Genomic DNA, 24853 nt, shown 5'->3' with positions numbered 1-24853 from the left:
GGCCATTTCAGCCATTTGGGGGAGTGAACCAGATGGGGGGATCTCTGTGTGTGTGAATGTGTGCGCGTTTCCCCTTCTCTCTACAATCCTGTCTGCAAAATAAACAAATCTTATTTTCCTTTTATTTGAAAGACAGGACACAGGAAGAGAGATCTTTGATCCACTGATTCACTTCTCAGATGTCTGAACGGCCAGGGGTAAACCAGCTCAAAGCCAAGAGCCCAGAATTCACTCAGACCTGGCACTGAGGGAGAGGGAGAGAAGTCGGCCTCCCCGAGTGAGCATTAGCAAGAAGCTGGATTCAAAGCAGAAAGCTGGGATTTGAACCAGACACTCTGTTTTGGGATGTGGATGTCCCAAGTGGTGACTTAACCATGTCACCATGAGTCTGCCCTGTCCCTGCTTTTTTTTTTTTTTTTTTTAAGATTTAGTTATTTTTATTGGAAAGGCAGATATACAGAGAAGGAGACAGAGAAAAAGATCTTCTGTCCAATGGTTCACTCCCCAACAGCCGCAACGGTCAGAGCTGAGCCAATCCAAAGCCAGGAACCAGGAGCTCTTCCAGGTCTCCCACGCAGGTGCAGGGTCCCAAGGCTTTGGGCTGTCCTTGACTGCTTTCCCAGGCCACAAGCAGGGAGCTGGAGGGGAAGCAGGGCTGCCGGGATTAGAACTGGCGCTCATATGGGATCCCGGCGCGTGCAAGGCAAGGACTTAAACCACTACGCTATTACACCGGGCCTGTGTCCCTGCTTTTTGAAGCTTGAACGTGAGCTCCAACATTCCGACTGCCACTAAAATGCTTCATTTTTAAATCCTTAATGACAATTCATGTAGTACAATAGGGTGCACCTGAGCCTGCTGAGAACTCAGCACGGGAAGAACAGTACCTCTTGATCAAAGTGTCCAGCTTATTGTCTCCATCCTTCAAGAAGCCGATGCACTTCTGAAACAGACAGCTGATATAGTGCATCTTTATAGCCAAGACTTCATTCATGTCTCTCTGCTTCATGCACTTCTCGCAGATCAGGTCCAGCACTCTGTAGCACTTGTTCAGGGCTACTTCCTCCGCCAGCAGGGGATTCTCGTTCACAAGCATGACGATCTAGGAAGAGGTGGAGCAGACTGAGAGCCTGGCACAAATCGGGGCACTTGCTCGACGGGTTCCGAAGGACTGCCAGATAAGGCCCTACCTAGGACAACAGTGTCACCCTGCCAGTTCAAACTGGAAGGCACGCTACCATCCATTCTCAGCGATGGGGCGCTCCACGGAGGGACTGCAGTCTCTTCGCCTCCCTCTGTTAAAGCTGTGACGTGATCTGCCTTGTGGCTGAAATGGATCATCCATGCAGGGCAACACTGAGCTGCCTGCTAGCTAAGACGGAGCATTCGAGCACAACGCTGAGCCCCTGGCTTGCGGTCTCTGCTAAAAGCACTTCTACTAAAGCTAAACATGACACGCTTGCACGCCCATCATATCTAGAATCCAGCCACCGAACAACCACTCTTAGCTCACACTACAAAGTTCTAGATTTTTGTTGCTAGAACTACAGTTCTTACTGATGAGAAGAAAACTGTAATTTTACAGGAAGAACTCTAGAAATGAAACGTGTTTTACTCTGATATGAATTTGCAATTCTCTGTGAGCGTTTCCCTGAGGATGTGTGGGATTAAGCATAGGAAGGAGACCGGATCGAAGAGGAGACCATAAACCCCTACCTTCCGCAGCAGCCCTCAGGGCCCCTAAGCTGCACACAGCAGGCCCCACGAGAGCAACCCGCGGGAGTGCGCCGATGGCACACAGACCTAGGGTGGCTTATGACAGCACTGTGAGTACATGGGCAACGCGGTTCAGGCGTAGGCACAGGGTGCAGACACTGCAGTTGCTAAATACTCAACCTGGGGATTAGAAAACTCAAGGAAAACCATGAGAAGGTTTCTGGAGTTACATTCTTTTCCTTAAGCACAAAGAGCATTTATTTAAGTGAATAAAATCTATGCCCCGTCTAAAACTTGAAAAAGTTAGTATAGAATCAATGTCCTTGGAATTAGAAGATTTTCACTGTTTTAATTTCTTTGAAAGGCAGAGTTACAGAGAGAGAGAGAAATGAGGATAGGTGTCTTCCATCTTGAGGTTTACTCCCCAAATGGCCACAAGGACCAGGGCTGGACTAGATCACCACCAGGGACTCCTAGGTGCACCTGGGTAGCCTTTGGGTGCAGAGGCCAAGTACTTGGGCCATCTTCCTCTGCTTTCCACGACTCATTAGCAGGCAGCAGGAAGCTGGAAGAGAGCAGGGGCAGCTGGGACTCCCATGGGCGTCCACACGGGATGCTGACATCGTAGTTAGTGGTATTAACACACTGGGCTGAATACTGACCTGTTCTCTCGTTTATTTTTGACACTACTAAATTTTACCTACTATTTTACTTAGAATGCAACACTTCGCACTATGAGACTTAACAGAGTAAGCATAATCAGAATTCTTACTGGAAAATTCTGTTGTTTACCCCCCCTCCCGACAAAATGGATAGCAGAAATTAATTGATGGTGGAGAACACTCATTGACTATTTCTTTATACTTCTGGCTAACCACAGTCTTTTAAAGATGTGGAATCAATAATTTTGACTTCCAGAGTTTATAAACAAAGTGCAGGATCTTAAAGCCAGGAATGCTTCTGAAGGAGTTCAAATGGAACTCATATTAATGGAATTTTCTTGGAGGGCACAGCCTTTGTTTGACTGCACACAGTAAATGCACACAGAGGCACAATAACCACAGTGGAGCCATGAAGCACTCACACAGTGACACACGAAAGAACAGTGTCCGCCCACATTGCCTTCCTGTTGCTGCTGCGCCGTGATGGTTAAGGCATCATAAAGGAAATCCGGATTCCGACTTTCGGAAGAGGAGTGAAGGGATGCCTGTCGGGTGGCGGCTTGTCTCCCAGAGGACTGCCGTCTTGGAACACGTCTGTGTGGTGCCATTTGCCACTCCTTTAACATCTTTTAAACCTTATATTTAAAATGAACTGCTGAGCGAAAATCTGGGCAAACGGAGACTCTAAGGTGGACCATGTCAGCCAGTGGATTCTGGAGAGATTTCATCGTGCTTGGAATGGCAGGACTGGCGGCAATAAAGAACTGTTGAACTATCAAAACCACTTGAGCAGGACCCTCGGAGCATGTCCCATGTCAGGGACCTGGGATGGGTGGGAGGCTGGGTGGGAGGCTGGGTGGGTCTTCTCTCTTTATCTCCCCCTTTACCCCAGATACAGAAAAAAAAAGAGAGAGAGAGATTGTGGAAACAATGATCTTACCCACTTTTCTGTAGCCCTTGGCCCTTTGTACCCTAATCAACTACATAAAGATTAGCAAATATAAAATACTTACAAAAAATAAAATAAAATGAAATGCTGAAGCAACAATCCTGGCAAACAGGCAAGATGGACTCGCTCTGTGTCCACCTGCTGCCTTCCCGTGCTGCACTGCTTGCTTGGACTGTGTGTTGCTGCCCACTAACTATTACGTTCTGGGTCGTGGGCACAACTGCCCAGGCTCCTGCTGGGAAACAAACATGCCCTGACTGCTATGGCAGTCACTCAGCGGGGCACAATCACAGCTACGCTGAGCACGCCGCAATGAGGAAGGCAACTTTCAGTGCGTGCTTCAAAATCTGCGTGATTTTACACAGTGGCTCTGCGAAACTTCTCCCATGATATTCCATAGAAAAAAACATGAGGACACGAAGAGGGGTGACGTGACGGAAGACAGCCACAACAAAAGCCACCGGGGCAGCTTTCACATCCGGGGCATCCAGACTGGACGCACCTGCAGGGAGCAGGAGGCTCTGCAGGAGGGTGCTATGGATGGAACTGTCTCCTTTATCAAACTCAGAGCTCTCAAAGAATCCATGTAGGCTGTAAGTTATGTTCCTTTGCCAATGTACTGCCCACACACACACACACACACACACACACACACACACACACACACACACCCTTAACCCAATTCAATCAAGATGCACACCTTTTAAAGCAATCGAATGTTAATTGACTCTTAAAATTTAACCACAACAGAATGGGTTCCATGGAGGCATTAGACATTATTCCAGAGAGCCTGTTGTAATCTTAAGTAGTACAAACATAAACTTAAAAGGCAGGGAGTAGTTCCGAAAAGCAAGCAAAGCCAAACAAACAAACAAACAAAAAAAAACCACCTGTCTCCAGGCTGGCCTGCACCACACAAGCACCAAGCAGAAGCCACGGCAGGGCAGGGCAGGGCAGGGCAGGGCAGCTACGCTCTCCCTCCCGTCACACATGTTGGTGAGACGCACACCAGGCAGCGAGTCACTGGAAAAACGAACTGGCGGACTCTCTCAATGTCTGTCTTGCAGCCCTGCGCGTTAGCTCCACCCTCTTGCATGCCAATCCAGCACACCCCCGTCTCCCATGATGCACTCGGGGACCCTGATGGAGGAGACGTCATGATGAATTCCATGTGCAGATGCCATGAAGCACCCAGAAGACCTTGCCCACGCTAGAGCTGGTTCAAACTCCCTGCCCGTTGTACACACACTGCCTACCCCGTGAAGGGCACCGCGGGAGGCGGCAGAGCCCTTCCTGGCCTGGCTTTCTCCCATCCTCTCTCCTCTGGGTCTGTCATGGTGAGCGTCCCTCCTGGCGGGTTACCCATGCCTGAGGGTGCACTCTCTGCCTCCCTTTGAATTAATCCTGCTCTCATTGGTGCACCTCACACGAGGGCAAGGACTGGGAGTGAAAACTGCATTCCCTCCACAGCAGGAGACACAAACACGGGATTTTGGGAACCCAAACCAAAGGCTGTATAAGAATCTGGAGAGCGGGAATAGTCCTGAACTGCTTTTGCAGTTTCTCGCAGAAACCATGTATTTGTCTGCCCGACCTCTGGAACAGCTGTGTTGTTCAAAGGCCTCAGAGAGTCACGTGCATGGAAGATGTGTTCCCGACTACATCTGAGGCTCTTTTCTAGCAGGGTAACTCACTGGCCATGTTCTTGGTAGGGTCTTCGCACATGCTAAGAATGTTGCCGCCTAAGGAATCCGAGAGGCCGCCGCCTCCAGACACCTGACCTCAGCCGGGCAGCCGCGGGGGACAGGTGCTTGTTGGCCGAGCAATGAAGACACCAGTAAGGATACCCGTCCCATCCAAGGGTGCCTGCCTTTGAGTCCCAGCTCTGCTTCCTGCTAAGGCTCCCTGCATGGCAGCAGATGAAGGCTCCAGCACTTGGGTTCCTCCCACCCACGAGGGAGACTGGGATGGAGTTCCTGGCTCCCAGTGTCACGCTGGCCCAGGCCTGACCACTGTGGGTCCAATGTCTGTCTTGCTCTGTCTTTGAACCAGTAAAAGCAGCCACCTCCCTTGGTGCCAAGGTAGGGGCTGTTCTTTCGCTCTGGGCACAGGCCTCAGCCAAGGGCAGACGTGGAGACAAAGCTGGACTCCCTTGTCCCTCTGGAGCAAGTCTGAGCCCGAGCAAGCTCCCATGGGCTCTCATGAGCGAGCTCCAGAGTCAAACCCTGTTCGTGGCTGAGCTTTCCCTCCTTTGCCATCTGTTCCAGGCTGCCAAGCCCGACCCAGTTCAGCTAGGACCCCGCGCAAGATGGGCAGCTTGGATGCTGACATGGCATCCTGACACCGAGCGCGTGCGATCAACTACCTTGACAGGGTGCAGGTTCGTGGTGGTGATGAGTTTGTGCAGCGGGCCTGCCAGCTTTGGGGGCAGCTTTGGCTCTTTATCCAGTCCCTGGGGCTTGGTGTAATGATCCAGCCGCTCTCGTGGGAAGAAATTGTTGATTATCGTCACACAGTCATGTTGACCTTTCAATGGGAAAACAGAAAATGCATTTTATTATAAAAATGAGACAGTCTCTGGATTTTTTTAAAAAAGATTTATTTTTATTGGAAAGTCAGATGTACAGAGAGGAGGAGAGACAGAGAGGAAGATTCTCCATCTGCTGATTCACTCTCCAACTGGCTGCAATGGCTGGAGCTGATTTGATCTGAAGCCAGAAGCCAAGAGCTTCCTCCGGGTCTCCCACGCGGGTACAGGGTCCCAAGGCTTTGGGCCATCTTCGACTGCTTTCCCAGGTCACAAGCAGGGAGCTGGACGGGAAGCAGGGCCGTTGGGACATGAACTGGCATGTGCAAAGCAAGGACTTTAGCCACTAGGCTACCGTGTCGGGCCCTGATTTTTTTTTTACATGAGTTACTCCCATTTTTCTTGTGAAGTCAACATGCTTTAATATATTTACTTTTTTTTTCCTTAGATTTTTTATTATTATTGGAAAGCCGGATATACAGAGAGGAGGAGAGACAGAGAGGAAGATCCTCCATCCACTGTTTCACTCCCCAAGTGAACCGCAATGGGCCGATGCGCGCCGATCTGAAGCCGGGAACCAGGAACCTCTTCCGGGTCTCCCACGCGGGTGCAGGGTCCCAAAGCCTTGAGCCGTCCTCGACTGCCTTCCCAGGCCACAAGCAGGGAGCTGGATGGGAAGTGGAGCTGCCGGGATTAGAACCGGCGCCCATACGGGATCCCGGGGCTTTCAAGGAGAGGACTTTAGCTGCTAGGCCACGCCGCCGGGCCCAATATATTTACTTTTTAGGAAAGAAGAACAGAAGAGGAGGAAAAGAAGAAAATATTTTAGAGAGGGGCTGGCCCTATGTTGTGGCAGGTAAAGTCACGACCTGTGACGTCAGCCTACCATATGGGTGCCAGTTCCAGTTGCGGCTGCTCACTTCTGATCTAGCTCCCTGCTGATAACCTGGAAACAGCAGCAAACACAGACCAAGGCCTTGGGCACCCAGGTGGCACCAAGTTCCTAGCTCCTAGCCTCAGCCAGGCCTAGGCCTCCCCCATTGTGATAATCTGGGGAGTGAACCAAATGGATGACCTCTCTTCTTCTGTAACTCTTCAAATAATTAAGTCTCTCAAGCTCAATTTATAACTCCATTGAGTATTTCTCTCCACTCCCCCAACTTAAAAACAATCTTTATTTTTATTCGAAAGGCATAACTAAAGAAGGAATGACACAGAGAGATCTTTCATCTGCTGGCACACTCCCCAAATGACCACAATACTCAGAGCTGTGACAGGTGAAAGTCGAGCCAGGAGCTTTTTCTGGGTCTCCCTTGTAGGTGCCTGGGCCCATCCGCTGCTGCCTTAGGGAGGCATCAGCAGGGAGCTGGATTGCAAATGCAGCAGCCACAACTTGCTATGTTGTAGCATAAACTTCTGCATCCACATCCCCCTATGGGATGCTAGTGCCACGGGTACAGGAAGGCCGAGCCCAGTATGTCACGGCACCAGCCCCCATCGGGTATTTCATAATAGTTGATGAGTCGGAAGTCCAGCCACACAAATGGCTGTCACTCTTGCTTAACCACACCCAGTGGCACTCACACAAAATGTAAACGTACCCTGTACGCTGTTATTACTAAACACGTTATTAGCAGTATTATTATGATTGAACTTGTTCCAGCTCCCCCAGTCTCTGAATTTGTGAATGAATTAGAGCAGAGCTCTGGGCTCTGGGAGCCTGTGGTGATCCCGAGGACTGTCTGAGCTATCTCCGGCCTCAGAAGTGCTCACAGAGGTGCTGTTCCCCCGCTGGCATCTGAACGTTGCTTCTCCCAGACCCTGGCTGCCTTGGGCAAGCGGGGAGCCTCTGTCGGGCGCAGTGGAATCTGCTGGGACAGACACTTCCTGCTCCTTTCTACCTGCTGTGGGGGCGAGAGCCCACAGGCTGTAAGTCCTTGGGAGGGTGTCCTAGCAGTCCCTTGTGGTCCCTGCTCACTGAGACTCCATCCTGCTATGGGACCGCAACATGGCGTCAAGTGACTGCACCTACACGTGAGATAGTAGAGGTGGTCTGTTCATTGCATCCTGCGCAGGTGGGCAGTGGAGGTGATGTATCCTTGGAGAACCTGGGAGGGGGGCAGTTCCTTTTGTGCCTCGAATGGTGTGCGGCCCTGGACCTAAGGACACCGGAGCGCAGCACTTCCCTCCACGGCCCTGTGGGCTGCACGTGGCGGCTCAGGGTAGAGTGCCCGAGTCCTGCAGCAGCTCCGAGGCTCGCTCTAGAGTGGCCATGCGTGGTATGACTGGCAGCACTGCGGCCCCAGGCAGCCAACACCTGTGTTTCGGCCATGCAGGTCCCTTCGCAGCACACACCCCCATTCTCAGCAATCACAGAAAGATTCTGATTTTAAAAATTAACAGGCACACTGGCAGAGGCAATCCTGCAGGCCACCGAGCACGGTTGAGAGCAAACAAACCAAATTATCTCAAAGCACACAAGTTCAAAGATGGAAACCATGAAAAGCTGAAATGCAAATGTCAAGTCTGGAAAGTCCAGGGGTGGAAATAATGGAGGGGCTGCTGCTGAAGTGCACTGGGTTAGGCTGCTGCCTAAAATGCTAACATCCTGAAGGTATGCTGGTTCGAATCCCAGCTGCTCCACTTCTGAGCCAGCTCCCTGCGAATGCACCTAGGATGGCAGCAGCAGACGGCCTCAGTGTTGGGCCCTGTACCCATCCATGTGGGAGACCTGGAAGTTCCTGGCTCCTGGCTTCAGCCTGGTCCAGCCCTGGCTATTGCAACTATTTGGGGAGTGAAGCAGAGGCTACTAATGTGAACTGTCCCATCCTTTGAAAGGTAATTCTGGGCCCGGCGGCGTGGCCTAGCAGCTAAAGTCCTCGCCTTGAAAGCCCCGGGATCCCATATGGGAGCCAGTTCTAACCCCGGCAGCTCCACTTCCCATCCAGCTCCCTGCTTGTGGCCTGGGAAGGCAGTCGAGGACGGCCCAAAGCTTTGGGACCCTGCACCCGCGTGGGAGACCTGGAAGAGGTTCCTGGTTCCCGGCTTCAGATCGGCGCGCATCGGCCCATTGCGGCTCACTTGGGGAGTGAAACATCGGATGGAAGATCTTCCTCTCTGTCTCTCCTCCTCTCTGTATATCCAGCTATCCAGCTTTCCAATAATAATAAAATCTTTAAAAAAAAAAAAAAAAAAAAAAAAAAGAAAGGTAATTCTGGTTCACATTCAAATTAAAGCTATATATATATATATATATACGCACCCTTTGCTCAGCAATTTCACCTGCAGGAATACTTCTCAGAGATATCAAAGTACTAACATGTACAAGGGATGAGAGCAAAGGTGGTCACTGCCTTACTTGCAGTGAAGCGGTCTAAACTGTGTCGAGAAAGCAGAGCTGAATGTTCTGTGGAATATTTGCGGTGCAGGATAACGACAGGCAGCTGTTGCTGTAACTGCATTTATTTCCTCGCCTGAGCTGGGGTAAGCAGCATAAGCTATCACCTACAATGCCTGCATCCCGCATGGGTGCTGCTTTCAGCTCCAGCTGCTTCATTTTGGATCCGGCTTCCTGCTAATGCTCCTGAGAAAGCAGAAGATGCCTGTGTACCCATGTACCCACATGGAAGACCGGGATGGAGTGCCAGGCTCCTGGCTTTGGCCTGCTCCAACCCTGGCTACTCAGTCCATTTGGGGAGTGAAACAGCAGATACAAGATCGATTTTCTCTGTGTGTGTTTCTCCCTATTACTCTACCTTTAGAATAAATCTTTCTTACTAAAAAAAAAAAAAAAAAAAATGCAATTATCTGGAAACCACGAACCCAACCGAGAGGTTGTGATGTAATTTTCTGTGTGTGAACTTAGTGGGAACGTTCAACACAAATACTGCTTTTGTTTCGGATGGGACGGTAGGCAGTCTCTACCTTCCGTTTCTGTTGATCTTGCATTGTTCAGTTAAACATCAGAATGCTGACTTAAGAGCCATAAGAAGAGGTACCCGCGTTCCTAGTTATGGGCTCTAGCGACTTCAGCTCTGGCTCTACTGGGTTACATCACAGACATAATGGGAATCTTGGCAAACAACTTGCTCCGTTGCACACCGAGCACAAAATAGGAGCCCCCTGAAATCCAAGGGGTGCCCCAAATCCGACTCAGTTTAAGGCCCACGTTTCCAGATTTAACATGAGTGCTCCTTTCCCACTGTCCTGAAACCCTCACACTATTTTGGAGGTGATTTGGGGGTCCCTAACTCTAGGAGATAAAATAGTTCCCTGAAACTTGCACTACAAGGCCTTCCTTTTTTTTTCAGATTCCTGCTGAAATTAAGTTAAAACGTGAATATTTCAAGCTGTCATGCCAACAGCAGCTATCAGCAGTTTCGAGAAATGAATGAAATATAGTGTGATACATCATTCTCATCCACAAACCTCATTCCCACTGCTAAAGGTACAGCCTCTCAAAACCTTCCCTTGCAAAGGGAAGGAAGATTTCGTTTTTCTACGAAAGAATCCCATGGATCCCTTTGGGCCTCCCTTGGAGAACATTTCCACACTGTTTGTCACAAAGCTTAGCCTCTAAATGCCATAAAAGGGCAGACATCCTATGCTTTGTTCATGACTATAACCAAGGCTTCTAGAATGATACATGGGCTGTGAACCCTAACTGTTGAGTTAGTCCCCACTGGGCCACTGACTGCACTCCCAGTAAAGCATGCTTCTGTCTTCATTTTCCTATGACTGGACTCGCTCTACCATCAAGTCAATCAGCCAAAACATCACTGCTTAAGTATTTCCTGCTGTTCTCCTCTGAACCTATGCTGTGGCAAGCAGGAGGACTGGGCATACAAAATCAGTGCCTATGGCTGAAGGGGACAAAGAAGCAGTAGGCCCTCCTTCCTCAAAGAGAACGGAAGGATTGTCGTACTTATGAGCAGTAACAATAACACCATTTATTCACCACCACGTAGAAAGCCCTTTCATTCTTTCAACCCTCCTAATCCTTGTAATAACCCATAACCACTTCTCAAAAGAATTTCAGAGTGGCCCAGGTAACATGTCATCTCAGAACCGGTGATCTCACATTTCATAGTTTTGTTTTGCCTTTTTTTTTTAAATCAGAAAAGCAGATTTACACAGAGAAGGAGAAAAGGAGAGAAAGACAGAAAGAGCTTCCATCCGCTGGTTCACTCCCCAAATGGCTGCAACAGCCAGAGCTGAGCCGATCCGACATCAGGCGCCAGGAGCTTCTTCAGATCTCCCACATGGGTGCAAGGTTCCAAGGTTTTGGGCCATCCTCTACTGCCTTCCCGGGCCATAAACAAGGAGCTAGATTGGAAGTGGAACAGCTGGGACATGACTGGCACCCACATGGGATGTTGGCACTTGTAGGTGAAGGATTAGCCAGTTGAACCATCTTGCCAGTCACACAATTTGTTTTTAAACATTAGCTTAAACTTGTTGCGTGAGGGAACTAGCATAAACTCCTCCAAAGCTTTCAATTACAATTAATGGGGTTCAGATGTCAGTGTGTGCCACCAAATAAAGACTTAACATAGCTGTTCATTTTCCCTGAGGCATCATTCTGGATTTCGTTAAGCCAGGGTGGCCTGTAAGTACTTCTGCTTTGTTTTTAAAGTAGGTAGGACAGTGAGTAAAATGCTCCTTTTCCCCTAAAGGAAATGTCGGGTGCACCTGAACGTGAGGCTACAGCGACACTCACCCACAAAGGCGGCCATCTGAGCAGCCGTCCTTCCCACAGAGTTGACCACGTCCATCTCCGCGCCGGCTTCCAGCATGGCCCAGGTGATGTCCTTGCTCCCTGGAATTGAAGGGCACTGCAGCTGTTAACCTGAAGACACGCACAATGCACACTCTTCTTTCAGAACCCGCTAGGCCCCTTCCCCACTAACGACTCTCAGGTTTCCACTCTGTGATAGCGTCTCTTCTCCCGTTATACAAGTCATTAACATCGTAGAATAAACTGCTATGGAATCCACTTAAAAATTAATGCTGTTTTCTGAGAAACGAATCAAGCATTACACATAGGGTATGGAGTTGATATCACTTTTCAAATCAAGACGTATCATTTTCCCAATGCGAAATGCTTTGTGTAAAATTAAAACGAACATGGAAAAAAGCAGAATGAACAGATACTCCTTTCAATGTCTTCTAAGCCCTGCCATCCCTCATACCTCCAGGCTCTGAAATAACTGAAATGCACCTGCCTGTCCCCTAGCTACACAATTTCAGTTACTCGCTCACAGCCCTTCACTAGCGGGACCACAAGTCTGCGTTATGATGACTTCCTCAGCCACATTTCCTGGGAAACAATGCTCTACCAAAGGCCTGGGCCTGCCAGGCAGTGGCCCAATCAAGCTGGACTGAAACCCACGCCTGGTGTAGAGCACAGAAGGCCCTGGTTGCCATCTCTGTGTCCTAGCCTTTGTCACCATGGCACAGTGAGAGACGACCCTGGGTCGTTCTTCTTTGCATCCGTTTGATCGCCCTTTGAGGGCTTTAAATATTGATGGGCCAGTTGCACTTCTTCCCTACAAGCTGATCTTAAAGTTAATAAAATCAGAGAAATGCACTGACCTTATTTACAATGTATAGTTATAAAAATGTATACAGGTGGCATACATGAACGAATATACCACGTGCCAAGACCTCACCCGAGAGCGCAGCAAACATGAGGGCCGTGTATCCGTGTTCATGTTGATGACAATTCACATCAGCTCCGTGGCGCAGAAGTAGCTTGCACATGTCCAGCTTCCCTTTGTACGCTGCGTGCATCAGGGGAGTCATCCCGTTCTTCGACAGAAAGATGAAGACGGATCAGCTTTATCTACTGACCTCTCATCTATCAACAATTTCTGCAACCAAGTTACTGAACCACAGACACCAAGTACAGGTTTCATCAGTACAGTGATGCAAATCCAAAGAACTGTATTTCTATATTCACTTCTCTCTGTGACTTTTTCTCCTGAGGAACAGAGGTCGTTTTCTGAGCTCACACATTATTAAACACATTCAAAGAAGACTTCAGCCATGGTCAGTGGGCCTGGTAGCTAATGGCATTGGGACCGTGCACATGGCTTGGGTGTTGGCAGTCCTTCACGGATCCTTATGCTAATGGATTCTGCATCACAGCATCCTGTCCTTCTCAGCAGGTTCCTGGCAGGACAGTCAGAGGGGAGTCTGGAATTTTCAGGTGGTTACAGAAGAGGCAACTCAGTGGGAGTAATCTAGGTTACTTGGAAAGCAAGGCAATCTGACAAAAAGAAGGGTCTCACTTTAAGCCCCTCGTCGTTGGGTGTTTCTACAGGGAGCACCCACAGCTGGGCTGGCGTGGCCAGGGATCATTAGACTTTCACTGCCCAGCAGCTGCCAGTGGCCTGTGCCAGGGCACCTGTGACCCACACTGGAGAGTCTGCTTTGAGTCCTGCCTCCTCTGCCTTCAGTTCAGCTTCCTGATAAGGCAGTGCAGCCTGGGAGGTGGCTCTAGGTTGGATCCCTGTTCCACCTGCATGGGAGACCCGGACAGAGCTCCAGGTTACAACCCAGGCCAGCCTTAGCTGGTGCAGCCATTGGGAAGCAGTTGGGGCAGGGAGCTGAACCTGCACAGAGAAGACCTGTCTCTGACTATCTAACTTTCAAATACAATGAAAATAAACTATAATTAAAAACTCAATCACTTGCTGAAAAACTTGTACAGTTAAGGGGGGACATGGGAGAGCAGAGTACGACAAGAGGGAAAAAAGCCACTTGTGCAAGCTGTTAGATTTCAGACTTCCACCAGGAAGCTGAGTGATGTCTGTTCTCCAGACAGGCAGGCGTTCATCATCCAGGGATCCCATCCTACAGCTAGAGCTTGTCTAGCTCTGAAAACAATCCCCAGAGTGCAAAACTGTCCTACTGTGAAAAACGCAACATGACGAGCTGCCAAGAACAACAGAGACATGCACCGCCGTTGGATCCCGGGTTGTACTGTCCTTCCCGCCTTGTCTCACCACATTCTGCAATCATCGTTCTGCCCTTCCCCTGTCCGTCTCCCTCCTACTTTCTTTTCTCTTTCTTCTTCTCTCTTCTACCCCACCCCTTCACCAACTGTTACTTTAGCAGGAATTCTGTGTGTGAATAAAGATTTCTTTATTTGAAAGGCCAAGTAACAGAAAGAGGGCAAGACAGAGAGGTCCCGTCCAAATGCCTGCAAGAGTCAAGGCTGGGCCAGGCCTAACCTAGGAGCCAGGAACTCCAGCCGGCACTCCCACTGGGGAGGCAGGGATCCGGGGGCCTGGGCCACCTGCTGCTGCCTTTCCGGGTGCATTAGCAGGAAGCTGGATGGGAAGGCTGAACAGCCATGGGTGGATCCCCACTTGCTTTGCTATGTTGCATCATAGCTGACCACTGAACCAGTTTTGCCACAATACCTGCCCCAGGAACAGGTGCTTAGATCCAACTAATGAGAGCGCCTCTTTCTGAGAAGAGCTCACTACACTGGCTGTTTCTTCCTGTGTACAAGGCAGTGTATGTGCCTCCATCAAATTGTAGAGCTGTGATAGGTGATCCTGGAAGACCTGTGCGATGGGACACATTTCTGCTCACTTTTCAAAGAACTGTAAATCACACATACTTCACTATCTCCTGTGCCAATTTTACAGTGTGAAATTTCAGGAAAGGAGCCAGCACTGTGGCACAGAGGGTAACACCACCACCTGCCGTGCTGGCATCCTGCATTAGAGTGCAACTCTGAGTCCCAGTTGCTCTGTTTCGGATCCAGCCCCCTGCTAATGTGCTCAGGAAAGCAGCAGAAGACGACTCAAGTGCACGGACCCTTGCCAGCCACATGGAAGACCCAGATGGGAGTTCCTGGCTCCTGGCTCAGGCTTGGCCCAACCCTGGCCGATGGCAGCCATTTGGGGAGTAAACCGGCTGACCACAGATGTTTCTTCCTCTTGCTGTCTGCAAGTAATTCAACCCTTTAAATAAAGGAAAGTAAATCCTAAAAAAAAAAAATGCAAAACAATGCAAAATGATTGAAATTTTATGTAAAATAATTGCCATGCATTATTTTGTTTCTTGAGATCACCTTTATTCAGTGGACAAAGAAGAAAAAAGATAATTATAAATTTTGATGTTCCATAATGATAGAAAACCACCATAATCATTCTACTCTTTTTTGCAGCATTTCAGTTTAATATGCAGACAAGAAACTGAATGTGTCCAAAGAAAACTGCTGATACACTAGAAGCAGAAAATGTTCTTGCTTACAATGACTTAGGCAGCAAACTGAAAATGTTATCCCCTAGTTATAAATACGGAATAACCAGTATCAGAAAACAAAAATGCTAACATGCCACTCCCTGTCTAAGTTAGAAAGTAGTGATACACACAAAATGCCATTGAAGTGTTCTCTGTAACTCGTCAATTTTTTTTAAAAGATGTTTTATTTATTTGAAAAGCAGAGTTACAGAGAGGGATATTATATCCTCTGTTTTACTTCTCAAATGGTTGCAATGCCCAGGCACAGTCACACAGAAGCTGAGGGCCAGGGGCTTCATTTGGGTCTCCCATGTGGGTGCCTAAGCCCAAGTCCTTGGGCCACATTTCACTGCTTTTCCAGTGCGCATTAGCAGGGAGCTGGACTGGAAGTGGGACTTGAACTGGCGCCCTTATGGGATGCTGGTGGCATTGCAGAGCACAGCTTTACCTACTATGCCACAGTGCCCCAGTTTGTCAATCCTTAGAAGCTTTTTCACTTTTCCAACTAAACTTCTCTGAGTTCCAGTTAGCTTAGAAGGATGCGAACTGTACACACAATCATCTGTTTCCAGGCCTCTGCTTTTTAGTGGCTGAAATCAGGACAGCCTTAAACCTATGCTACGTGGGGTTAATAGCAATGAGACCAAGTTTTCATGGCTTTGCCATTTATCAGGGACAACCTCGTAAGCAGCTCCTTTTTCTGAACTGTCATGCTTCTACAATTCTTTATATTTGCAATCTCAAAAAGAAAAAAAAATCTACCTTCTGTAATTCATAAAGGATTCCTTGGCAGCAGGCTACCTTACTAGAATTCAGTATCATTCAATCATCATCCATGCATGCAGCAAATACTAATTGTGTATCTAACACATACACGGGCTACATTGAACAAATTCAATTCTCCTACAATCTTTGTCCTGGACACTTTAATTTTAGTAAGTGTGATAAGGCAGGCAGCAATGTAAGTGTTAGGGGAAAATACCAGAGTTAAGTGGGAGAGGGACCATTCGTTTTAAAACAATGCTCAAGAAATGTGGTTTGGAGAGGGTGGCCCTGGAGTACAGCAGTTCCTAGGGCTGCTCCGGGTGCAGGGAACGCGCGGGGCTCACTCCGGGCTCCAGGGGCAGCCACAGCCAACAAGCCCTCAGTCAGGGAGGCCCGGTTGGTCTCCAGCTCTTGAGCCTGACGTTTTTCAGTGTGCTGATGTCATCACGTCCAACACCCGTGTGTGCGGAAGGCTCCTGCCACCCGAGTGTCGTCCTGCACTCATCCCTGAACGACATCACTACCAAGTGTTGCCAAACGCTCTTGAACGCATCACAGTTTCTGCCGAGACGGGCGGAGCTGCTTCTCTACTCTGTGACGCCCTGGATCACACTGAAAGCCTGCATGATCCTGATCTCCTTGGGAAAATAAACCTCACTTGGTTAAACTGTCTTAAAATGTCTATCAGTATACTGGTGGATCAACTTGCTAACATTTGGTATCTTTGCATCAATTTTTTTTTTTTTTTTTTGGCATGAGGGGTGGATTATGCTTGCTCTGTCAAAGGAGTTGGTTATGCTCCTTTTTTATAACCAATTTGTGTAAAATGAGAATTAACTGATTCTTAATGTCTGCTGAAACTTTGGATTGCAGCTTTTTTTTAAAAAAGATTTATTCATTTTATTACAGCCAGATATACACAGAGGAGGAGAGACAGAGAGGAAGAGCTTCCGTCCGATGATTCACTCCCCAAGTGAGCCGCAACGGGCCGGTGCGCGCCGATCCGAAGCCGGGAACCTGGAACCTCTTCCGGGTCTCCCATGCGGGTGCAGGGTCCCAATGCATTGGGCCGTCCTCGACTGCCTTCCCAGGCCACAAGCAGGGAGCTGGATGGGAAGTGGAGCTGCCGGGATTAGAACCGGCGCCCAAATGGGATCCCGGGGCGTTCAAGGCGAGGACTTTAGCCGCTAGGCCACGCCGTCGGGCCCGGATTGCAGCTTTTTAAAACATTTTTACAAATCTTTATTAATTACATTAGGTTTTTTTTTTCCCTATTTCTGTATGTGTGCCCTTTGCTTTTTCTCTCAAGTTCAAGCAGTTGTCAAACACACTGGCTTAAACAAAAAAGGCAGTGGCAAGTGTCTTTATAGCAGTTTTTTTCTTTATCTTCTTCGTGTTTCTATTTTTTCATTTTATTGCTTATAATTCCCAAGTTGCATGCATTTTCTTTCTTTTTTTTTGGGGGTTTGAAAGTTGACAACTTGAAATTACTTTTCTGTCTTAATAGTTTTATTGAGCTATACTTTGCACATAATACAGGTCACTCATTTTATGTGTACAATTAGTTTGTAGTATATTGACTTTCGAGTTGTACAACCATCACACAATCACTTCTAGAACTCTGCCCCCCAAAGGAACCCCACATCCAGGAGGCAGTGACTCCCATTTGGCTCTGGCTTTCTTCCTCAGGTCAAGCACTAATTCACCTCCTTTTCCTACAGGGCTTTCTCATACTGCGCGTCTCCTGCAAAGGGAACCACGTGGCACCGAGTGTTTGTAGCCAGCCTCCTTCCCTCAGTCCAAGGTTTCCAAGGCCCTTCTTGTAGCAGGCGCCAGTACTCTATTCCTTTCATAATAGGAATATACCACGGTTTATGCACTCGCAGATGAGGAGCACGTGGCTTCTCCACCTGTGGCTCCTATGAATGCTGCCGTTACACGGGTTCATGTGCAGGTCCTGGCTGGATGTGTTTTCATTCCTCTCGAGTGCACACCTTGCACTGTGGTTCCTAGAGTAGCCCCACGTTTACTCATTTGAGAACCTGCCAGGCCATTTCCCGAAGTGACTGCAATATGTTACACATCTACCACATATGAGGGCTCTGGGGCTTATTACAGCCTCACCCAGACCTGCTACGATCGCCTTCCGGGCCACTTCCTCCTGGTGAATGTGAAATGGTGTCTCATGGTGGTTTGGATTTGCAGTTTTTAAACTGGGTCATGTGTCTTTCAAAATAGAAGACAGAGACTTGTTGACTTTTTTTATTCTGTTTTCTTTTTCTGGTTAATTTTTTATTTCCAACTTCCAATTTCATGAACAGTTAGTTGCCAGCTCGGGATTAGAACCGGCGCAAAAACCACAAAAAGCAAATATAAAATGTAAACGTGCAAGATTTAAACGTGGCTTTGCCTAACAGAGCTTTGGAGAAATGATTGGTTTTAGTTCAAAACAGCACGTAGTTTCTATTTCAATTTCTGCATTATTTAAAGTTAAAAAAAATCCAAGAAACCTGTCATAATCCAAATTATTTTGTTTCTTTTCAAATGTATTATACTGTTACCTAGTGAAACGATTTGAATTAGCTATAATACTCTTAGTAAAACAGTGTAATATATGGATTAATTTTTATCAAAGATCCAAGTAAAAATGAAAAGTTCTAGGGCACAGAACGATAGCCTAGTGGCTAAATCCTCACCCTGCACGCTCCAGAATCCCCTATGTCTGCTGGTTCATATCCCAGTTGCTCCATTTCCCATCCTGCTCTCTGCTTGTGGCCTGGGAAAGCCTTGGCCCCCTGCACAGTGTGGGACATCCAGAAGCTCCTGGCTCCTGCATTTGGATCAACTCAGCTCTGGCCATTTCCAGCAGTTGGAAAGTGAACCAGCAGATGGAAGATCTTTCTCCTTTTCTCTGTAAACCTGCCTTTCTAATAAAAATAAATTAAAAAAAAAATGTTCTATTCAATAGGTCAAACGTTCTGTCCTCTGAATTTAAGGTGCCCATTTCTGAAAGGTGTTTTGGCACACATCTTTTCTGCTACTGTTTGGTTTAGACACTTAAAAGTCCACAATGTTGATAAACTCATAAATATTGGCATGTTAACAGATTGCTAATTCAACAGGTAATGTTCATATATTATTTTTTGCTATAAGCTTCAATTTTTTTTTCTAATATAAATTTTGCTACCTATGTGTGCATGGTTTTGTTGTTTGTTTTTAAATTCTTCCCCTTTGCGTGAGAAACTGAAGTTAACTTCTGGATACTAGAACTGCACTGTAGAACCAACATGGTAGCCACTAGCCACACACTGCTATTTAAATTTAACTTGTAATGAATTTAAATATAAAATCAGGGACTTGTTCCTCTAGTCAACATACAGCAGCAGGAGCAAGAGTTACTGACAGCCTACAGTAGCAACCACCACCAGACAAAATCTGTGAAACAAAGGTTTGTAAGAGATTGGCCACTGAGAGGTAATGACCTCACTGGAGAGTTTACAGATTAGGGGACAGGGAAAGGTTAAGGAGATGGACCCGAGAATCAAGGGTCACCATGGTGGCTTGTGTCCCCAGTACAGAATGAGAGTGGGGACAGAGCTACCCACAGGGGGCCCCAAAGGGACGTGGCTGAGCACTGAGAAAGGGCACCCAAGCCTGGGGAAGAGATTGGCTGGGAGCACCAGCAGGAGCACCCGGTGCATACACAGGGCCAGGAGAGAACTCTTCCCACCAGCCAGACTGCAAGATCTTAAGGTCAGGGTTCAAGGTGTTTCCACGAACTGCTCATGGCGGAAATACACAGGAGCACTGAATCATAATCCAGAAGTACATGGTAGCCAACCAGGCCAAATTCACCATGGCTGACGGTCAGTAAAAAAATAACTAGACATGCAAAGAAGCAAGGAAGCAAAACCCAGACTGAGATCACAAATCATCCCAAAAGAAATGAAGGTCAAGGGCCTTCAAAGCAAGAGTTGCACATGAATGTTTTCAGCAGCCAGTGTGCCGAGTACCACAGCTAGACCAAAAGGAGAACGCACACTGTAGTTCACCTCATTTATATCAAAGCCCTGGACATGCCCTCTACTGACTGTGACACAGCCCTGCAGGTACAAAAACGGGAGGAAGGGCTGCAAAGGGCTTGACTGGGGTTCATAGGCATCCAGTCTTCATACAGCAAAACAGAAGGAAATTTACACTTAAATTCGTAAAGTGTATTTTACATTAATTGTCCTCAATAAATCTCTGCTCAAAACAAAAGCAAACCTGGGTCTGGCACGGTAGCCTAGTGGCTAAAGTCCTCGCCTTGCATGCACCCGGATCCCATATGGGCACCGGTTCATATCCTGGCTGCTCCACTTCCCTTCCAGCTCCTTCCTTGTGGTCTGGGAAAGCAGTAGAGGATGGTCCAAAACCTTGGGATCCTGCACCCATGTGGGAGACCCGGAAGAAGCTCCTGGATCCTAGATCCTGGCTTCAGATCATCTCAGCTCAGCTCTGGCCATTGTGTCCACTTGGTGAGTCAATCAGCAGATGGAAGATCTTCCTCTTTGTCTCTCCTTCTCTCTGTATATCTGACTTTCCAATAAAAAATTAATAAATCTTATAAAAAAAGAGATCAAATCTAACTGCTCACTTCCCACTTCTGAAGTGTTGAATGCCCACACGTAGTTAATAACGGCTACTCTGCAGGACAGTTGAGATATGATCGTCTGCTCAGTCTTGCAAGCTAAATGTCTCCCCAGATTCCATGGATTAAAGTCTGGGTTGCCAGCATGGAGCTGTCAGCAGGTAGTGGAATCTTTAAGAGCCTGTGCTTTGTAGAGGGGGATTCCAGAGGTCATTGGCAGTGTGCTCTCGGAAGGCAGTTTTCTTAGGAGAGTTTCTATAAGAACCTGAGTTTGGGCCCAATCTTTCATGCTTCATTTCACAAGGATATGTCGTCTCAGGTATTTCATTATAGTGACACAAAATTCATTGATGGCACATCACGTCCAAAAGTTATTTGAGTAATATCTGTTCTAGCAAGTTTTTTTAAAATTAAATTTACTTTCATTTTATTTGAAAGGCACATGCCCACAGCAGGACTGGGTCAGCCCAAAGCCAGGAGCCCAGGACTCCATCTGGGTTTCCCACAGGGGTGTTACGGGGGAGAGGGGCCAGCTGGCAGGCATACAAGCACTCGAGTTCGATTATCTGCTGGATCAGCAGTGAAGCTGGGACTCCATCCTGGCCCTTCAATGTGGGCTGCAGGTGTCCCAACCAGTAACGGAAACTACTGCTGCTGCAAAGAACCACTCATCCCTACTCTGGGAAAACTGAGTTTAGGTTCAGTCTCTTTTCCCTAGAAATGTGACTGCTGGGTCACAGGAGGTATACATCCCGAAGTGCTCTACAGAACACTCTGCCAAGTCACGCTTTAAGAATCAGCATACAAAAGCCATATTTCTCACATTTCACAAAAGATGTGAGTTTTCAGGGCCCAGCATGGTAGCCTAGCAGCTAAATCCCTCACCTTTCATGTGCCAGGATCCCATACGAACGCTGGTTCTAATCCTGGCAGCCCCACTTCCCATCCAGCTTCCTGCTTGTGGCCTGGGAAAGCAGTTGAGGATGTCCCAAAGCCTTGGGATCTAGCACCTGCTCTGGGCTCCTGGCTTCAGATTGGCTGAGCTCCAGCCATTTTGGCTGTAGGGGAGTGAATCAACCGGAAGATCTTCCTCTCTCTTTTTTCCTCTTCTATGTGTATCTGACTTTCCAATAAAAATAAATCTTTAAAAAAAAAAAAAAAGTGATTTTCACTCAACTTATTGTATTACTAGTAAACATGGTGTTATCCACGCTTGTCTTTTGTGGCCTATCTACTCATATCTGTTTAGAGAATTTTAGTGTCATTTGAAAACAAATACTAGAAAGCAATTTCTTTGAACAATTTTTATGTAGTACCCATAATCATGGGTAATAAAAAACACTTTAACTTTTTTTTTTTTTTTTTTTTAATTTTACCTCATCCAAGCAGTTGACACGGACATTCTTGCTGGATAACAGTGCCCCGGCTTCCTGAACAGTACCTGAGAAAGAGAGAGGAGAGCTAATTTAACGATAACATACAAAAACAAACAGGCCAAGAAACAAATGCTACCATCGAGGAACAAGCCTGAACAGGTTATCTATAAATCTGGTCTGGTGAGATTGCTAGGTAAGAGCTCCAGGCAGCAGCCATGTGCATGACTGGTGTAGTCGCTCGTGACCCAGCCTGCCGTGCCGGCTTCATCTCCCGGCTCCGTGCCTGCTCACGGGGAACTGGGGAAGCAGCAGCAGTTGGTACTTCACCTACTTGGGCCCCTGCCATCCTCAGAGCTATATTGAGTTTCTGGGCTCCTGGCTATGGGGCTGTCGTGGGCACTTTGGCAGGGGATCAAATGCTTTCTCTTTCTGTGTCTCTCTGCCCCTCAAATACAGAATAATCAAGCACCCGGCCCTATAATATTTATTTTGGAAAATAACTGTCCCAAGGGTCAATTCATGGAAATCAAAACATATTCCGGGCCCGGCGGCGTGGCCTGGCAGCTAAAGTCATCGCAGTTAAATGCCTCGCCTTGAAAACCCCAGGATCCCATATGGGCGCCGGTTCTAATCCCGGCAGCTCCACTTCCCATCCAGCTCCCTGCTTGTGGCCTGGGAAAACAGTTGAGGACGGCCCAATGCATTGGGACACTGCACCCGCATGGGAGACCTGGAGGAGGTTCCTGGTTCCCGGCTTCGGATCGGCGCGCACCGGCCCGTTGCGGCTCACTTGGGGAGTGAATCATGGGACAGAAGATCTTCCTCTCTGTCTCTCCTCCTCTGTGTATATCTGACTTTGTAATAAAATAAATGAACCTTTAAAAAGAAAAAAAAAAATTCCATCTTGCTCCTCCTTTCACTGACCTCCAAGTATATTAAGTTGGCCACATTTCATTTTGGGCAGTCATAAAATAGACACAAAAGCATAAAAACTTTATTCTGGAGCAAATCTGAAAGGGCATCTAGTCCTGATCACCACTGTGAGTTAAAATCCCAAGGCAATGCTGGCCACGGTAACCGTGCTCAGCATGGTGCCATTCACCAGCCCTAGGTCTTGCCAGCTGACCTGTTTACAACAGAGCTCTTGATTTGGCAACACTCAGGTGACAGTCATCTTTTTAGATTGCTGTTGTGGGCCCAGCACAGTAGCTTAGTGGCTAAAGTCCTCACTCTGCACACACCAGGATCCCATATGGGCGCCAGTTCTAATCCCAGTGGCCCCGCTTCCCAGCCAGCTCCTTGCTTGTGGCCTGGAAAAGCAGTCGAGGACGGCCCAAAACCTTGGGACCCTGTACTCATGAGGGAGACCTGGAAGCAGCTCCTGGCTCCTGGCTTTGAATCAGCTGAGCTCCGGGCATTGTGGCCACTTGAGGAGTGAATAGTGGGCAGAAGATCTTCCTCTCTGTCTCTCCTCTGTATATGTGACTTTCCAATAAAAGTAAATAAATCTTTTAAAAAAAGATTGGTGTTGTGTACAAGGGCTCCTCCAGCCGGGATTCAGACAGCCACCATGACGGTCATGCAGTGTGAACTCGCTTTGGAAAGGAGCTGCCTTTGGAAAGGCCTGTTGGTGTGGTTGGTCAGGTTTTTCCAGTCTTCTACAAGGCACGATGGTGACAGGAAGAGAACAGTGCCATTAACGTCATGCGCATACAGGCGGCTGCATGTCCTGCCAAAGATGTCTACTTGGACTAGCGAGAGAAAATTACCACTGGATTTTCTGAGGTAGAGAGGATGCTTAAAGCTCTCCAGTAAAACTTTTAAAAAGAAAAAGAGAGAAAGGAAAATAAACAGGAGGAGGCTTTCTTCTCCACTTGAAATTTATAATTATGGGGCAAGGGTGTGCTCAATTCCACCGTCGTCCTGAAGTTCGAGGTGGAGTGCAGACGTACTCGGCATGCGTCTCTCTCCCTGACCTGCCTCCTAGCCAGGTTCCCGGGGTGCCCCTCACCCCAAGCGGGAGACCCAGGGGACCGTGTCCTGGACAGAGAAATAGCTCTGTTGGGAAAACGTCAAGTCCATGAGCTACACGTCCCTGGAGGATGGTGGCAGCTATTTTAGTGCAGGGCGTGGCATTCTAACCCTGCACCGCATCGCACTGCTGGCTGCTCTGGCAGGCAGAGGAAAGCGGAGTTTTGGTGCGTCGGAGGCGAGCTTGCCGTGGAACTCCCAGGATCTCGTGAGAAGGTTCCTTACATCACACTGGGGGGAGGGGAGGAATTCAGACAGAAAACAACTGCACCTCAATTTCTCTTGGCAGAAGCTGGGTTAGCAGGGGGATCCCCAACTCTGTAAGGAACTAAGGGTCCTTTTCTCTACGGCCAAGACAGCTTTACACAACAAGCCAGCACTGCGGAGACAGCGAGCATGCTACGTGCTCAGTCTTTTTTTTTTTTTTTTTCTTTTTTAAGATTTATTTATTTTTATTGCAAAGTCAGATATACAGAGAGGAGGAGAGACAGAGAGGAAGATCTTCTGTCCGATGATTCACTCCCCAAGTGACCGCAGTGGCCGGAGCTGCGCCGATCCAGTGCAAGGAGCCAGGAACTTCCTCCAGGTCTCCCATGCGGGTGCAGCGTCCTAAGGCTTTGTGCCATCTTTGCCTGCTTTCCCAGGCCACAAGCAGGAGCTGGATGAGAAACGGGGCTGCTGGGATTAGAACTGGTGCCCACATGGGATCCTGGTGTGTTCAAGGCGAGGACTTCAGCTGCTAGGCCATGGTGCTGAGCCCCATGCTCAATCTTAAACATGGCTTTCACGACAAAACAGGCTGATAGGTAACTCACCAGCAGTACATCTATCAGGGCACAATTAACTGAAAAATATTCATTTAGCGTGCTGCAGTGCGGGGAGTGGGGGGGCACACAAAAAGACTGTTATCTCCAACATGCCCACCTGGCAGACTCA

The 24853-nt window shown here is 48.0% G+C and overlaps 1 protein-coding gene across 1 annotated transcript in view; it reads right to left on the bottom strand.

The window, feature by feature from the left end:
- The window catches only part of ANKMY2 (ankyrin repeat and MYND domain containing 2), a 41136-nt gene that overhangs the window by 9181 nt on the left and 7102 nt on the right, over positions 1-24853 (bottom strand). The window contains exons 2-6 of the mRNA XM_004582469.3: positions 21887-21951; positions 12526-12664; positions 11574-11672; positions 5693-5853; positions 888-1102 (exon numbers count right to left, since the gene is read on the bottom strand). Coding sequence (XP_004582526.2) covers positions 888-1102; positions 5693-5853; positions 11574-11672; positions 12526-12664; positions 21887-21951 — 679 coding nt within the window. The remainder of the gene's footprint in view (positions 1-887; positions 1103-5692; positions 5854-11573; positions 11673-12525; positions 12665-21886; positions 21952-24853) is intronic.

This window comes from Ochotona princeps, chromosome 20 (genome assembly GCF_030435755.1).
Source record: "Ochotona princeps isolate mOchPri1 chromosome 20, mOchPri1.hap1, whole genome shotgun sequence".
In the NCBI taxonomy this organism is placed as follows: domain Eukaryota; kingdom Metazoa; phylum Chordata; class Mammalia; order Lagomorpha; family Ochotonidae; genus Ochotona; species Ochotona princeps.
This window is presented reverse-complemented; position numbering and strand designations above follow the sequence as displayed.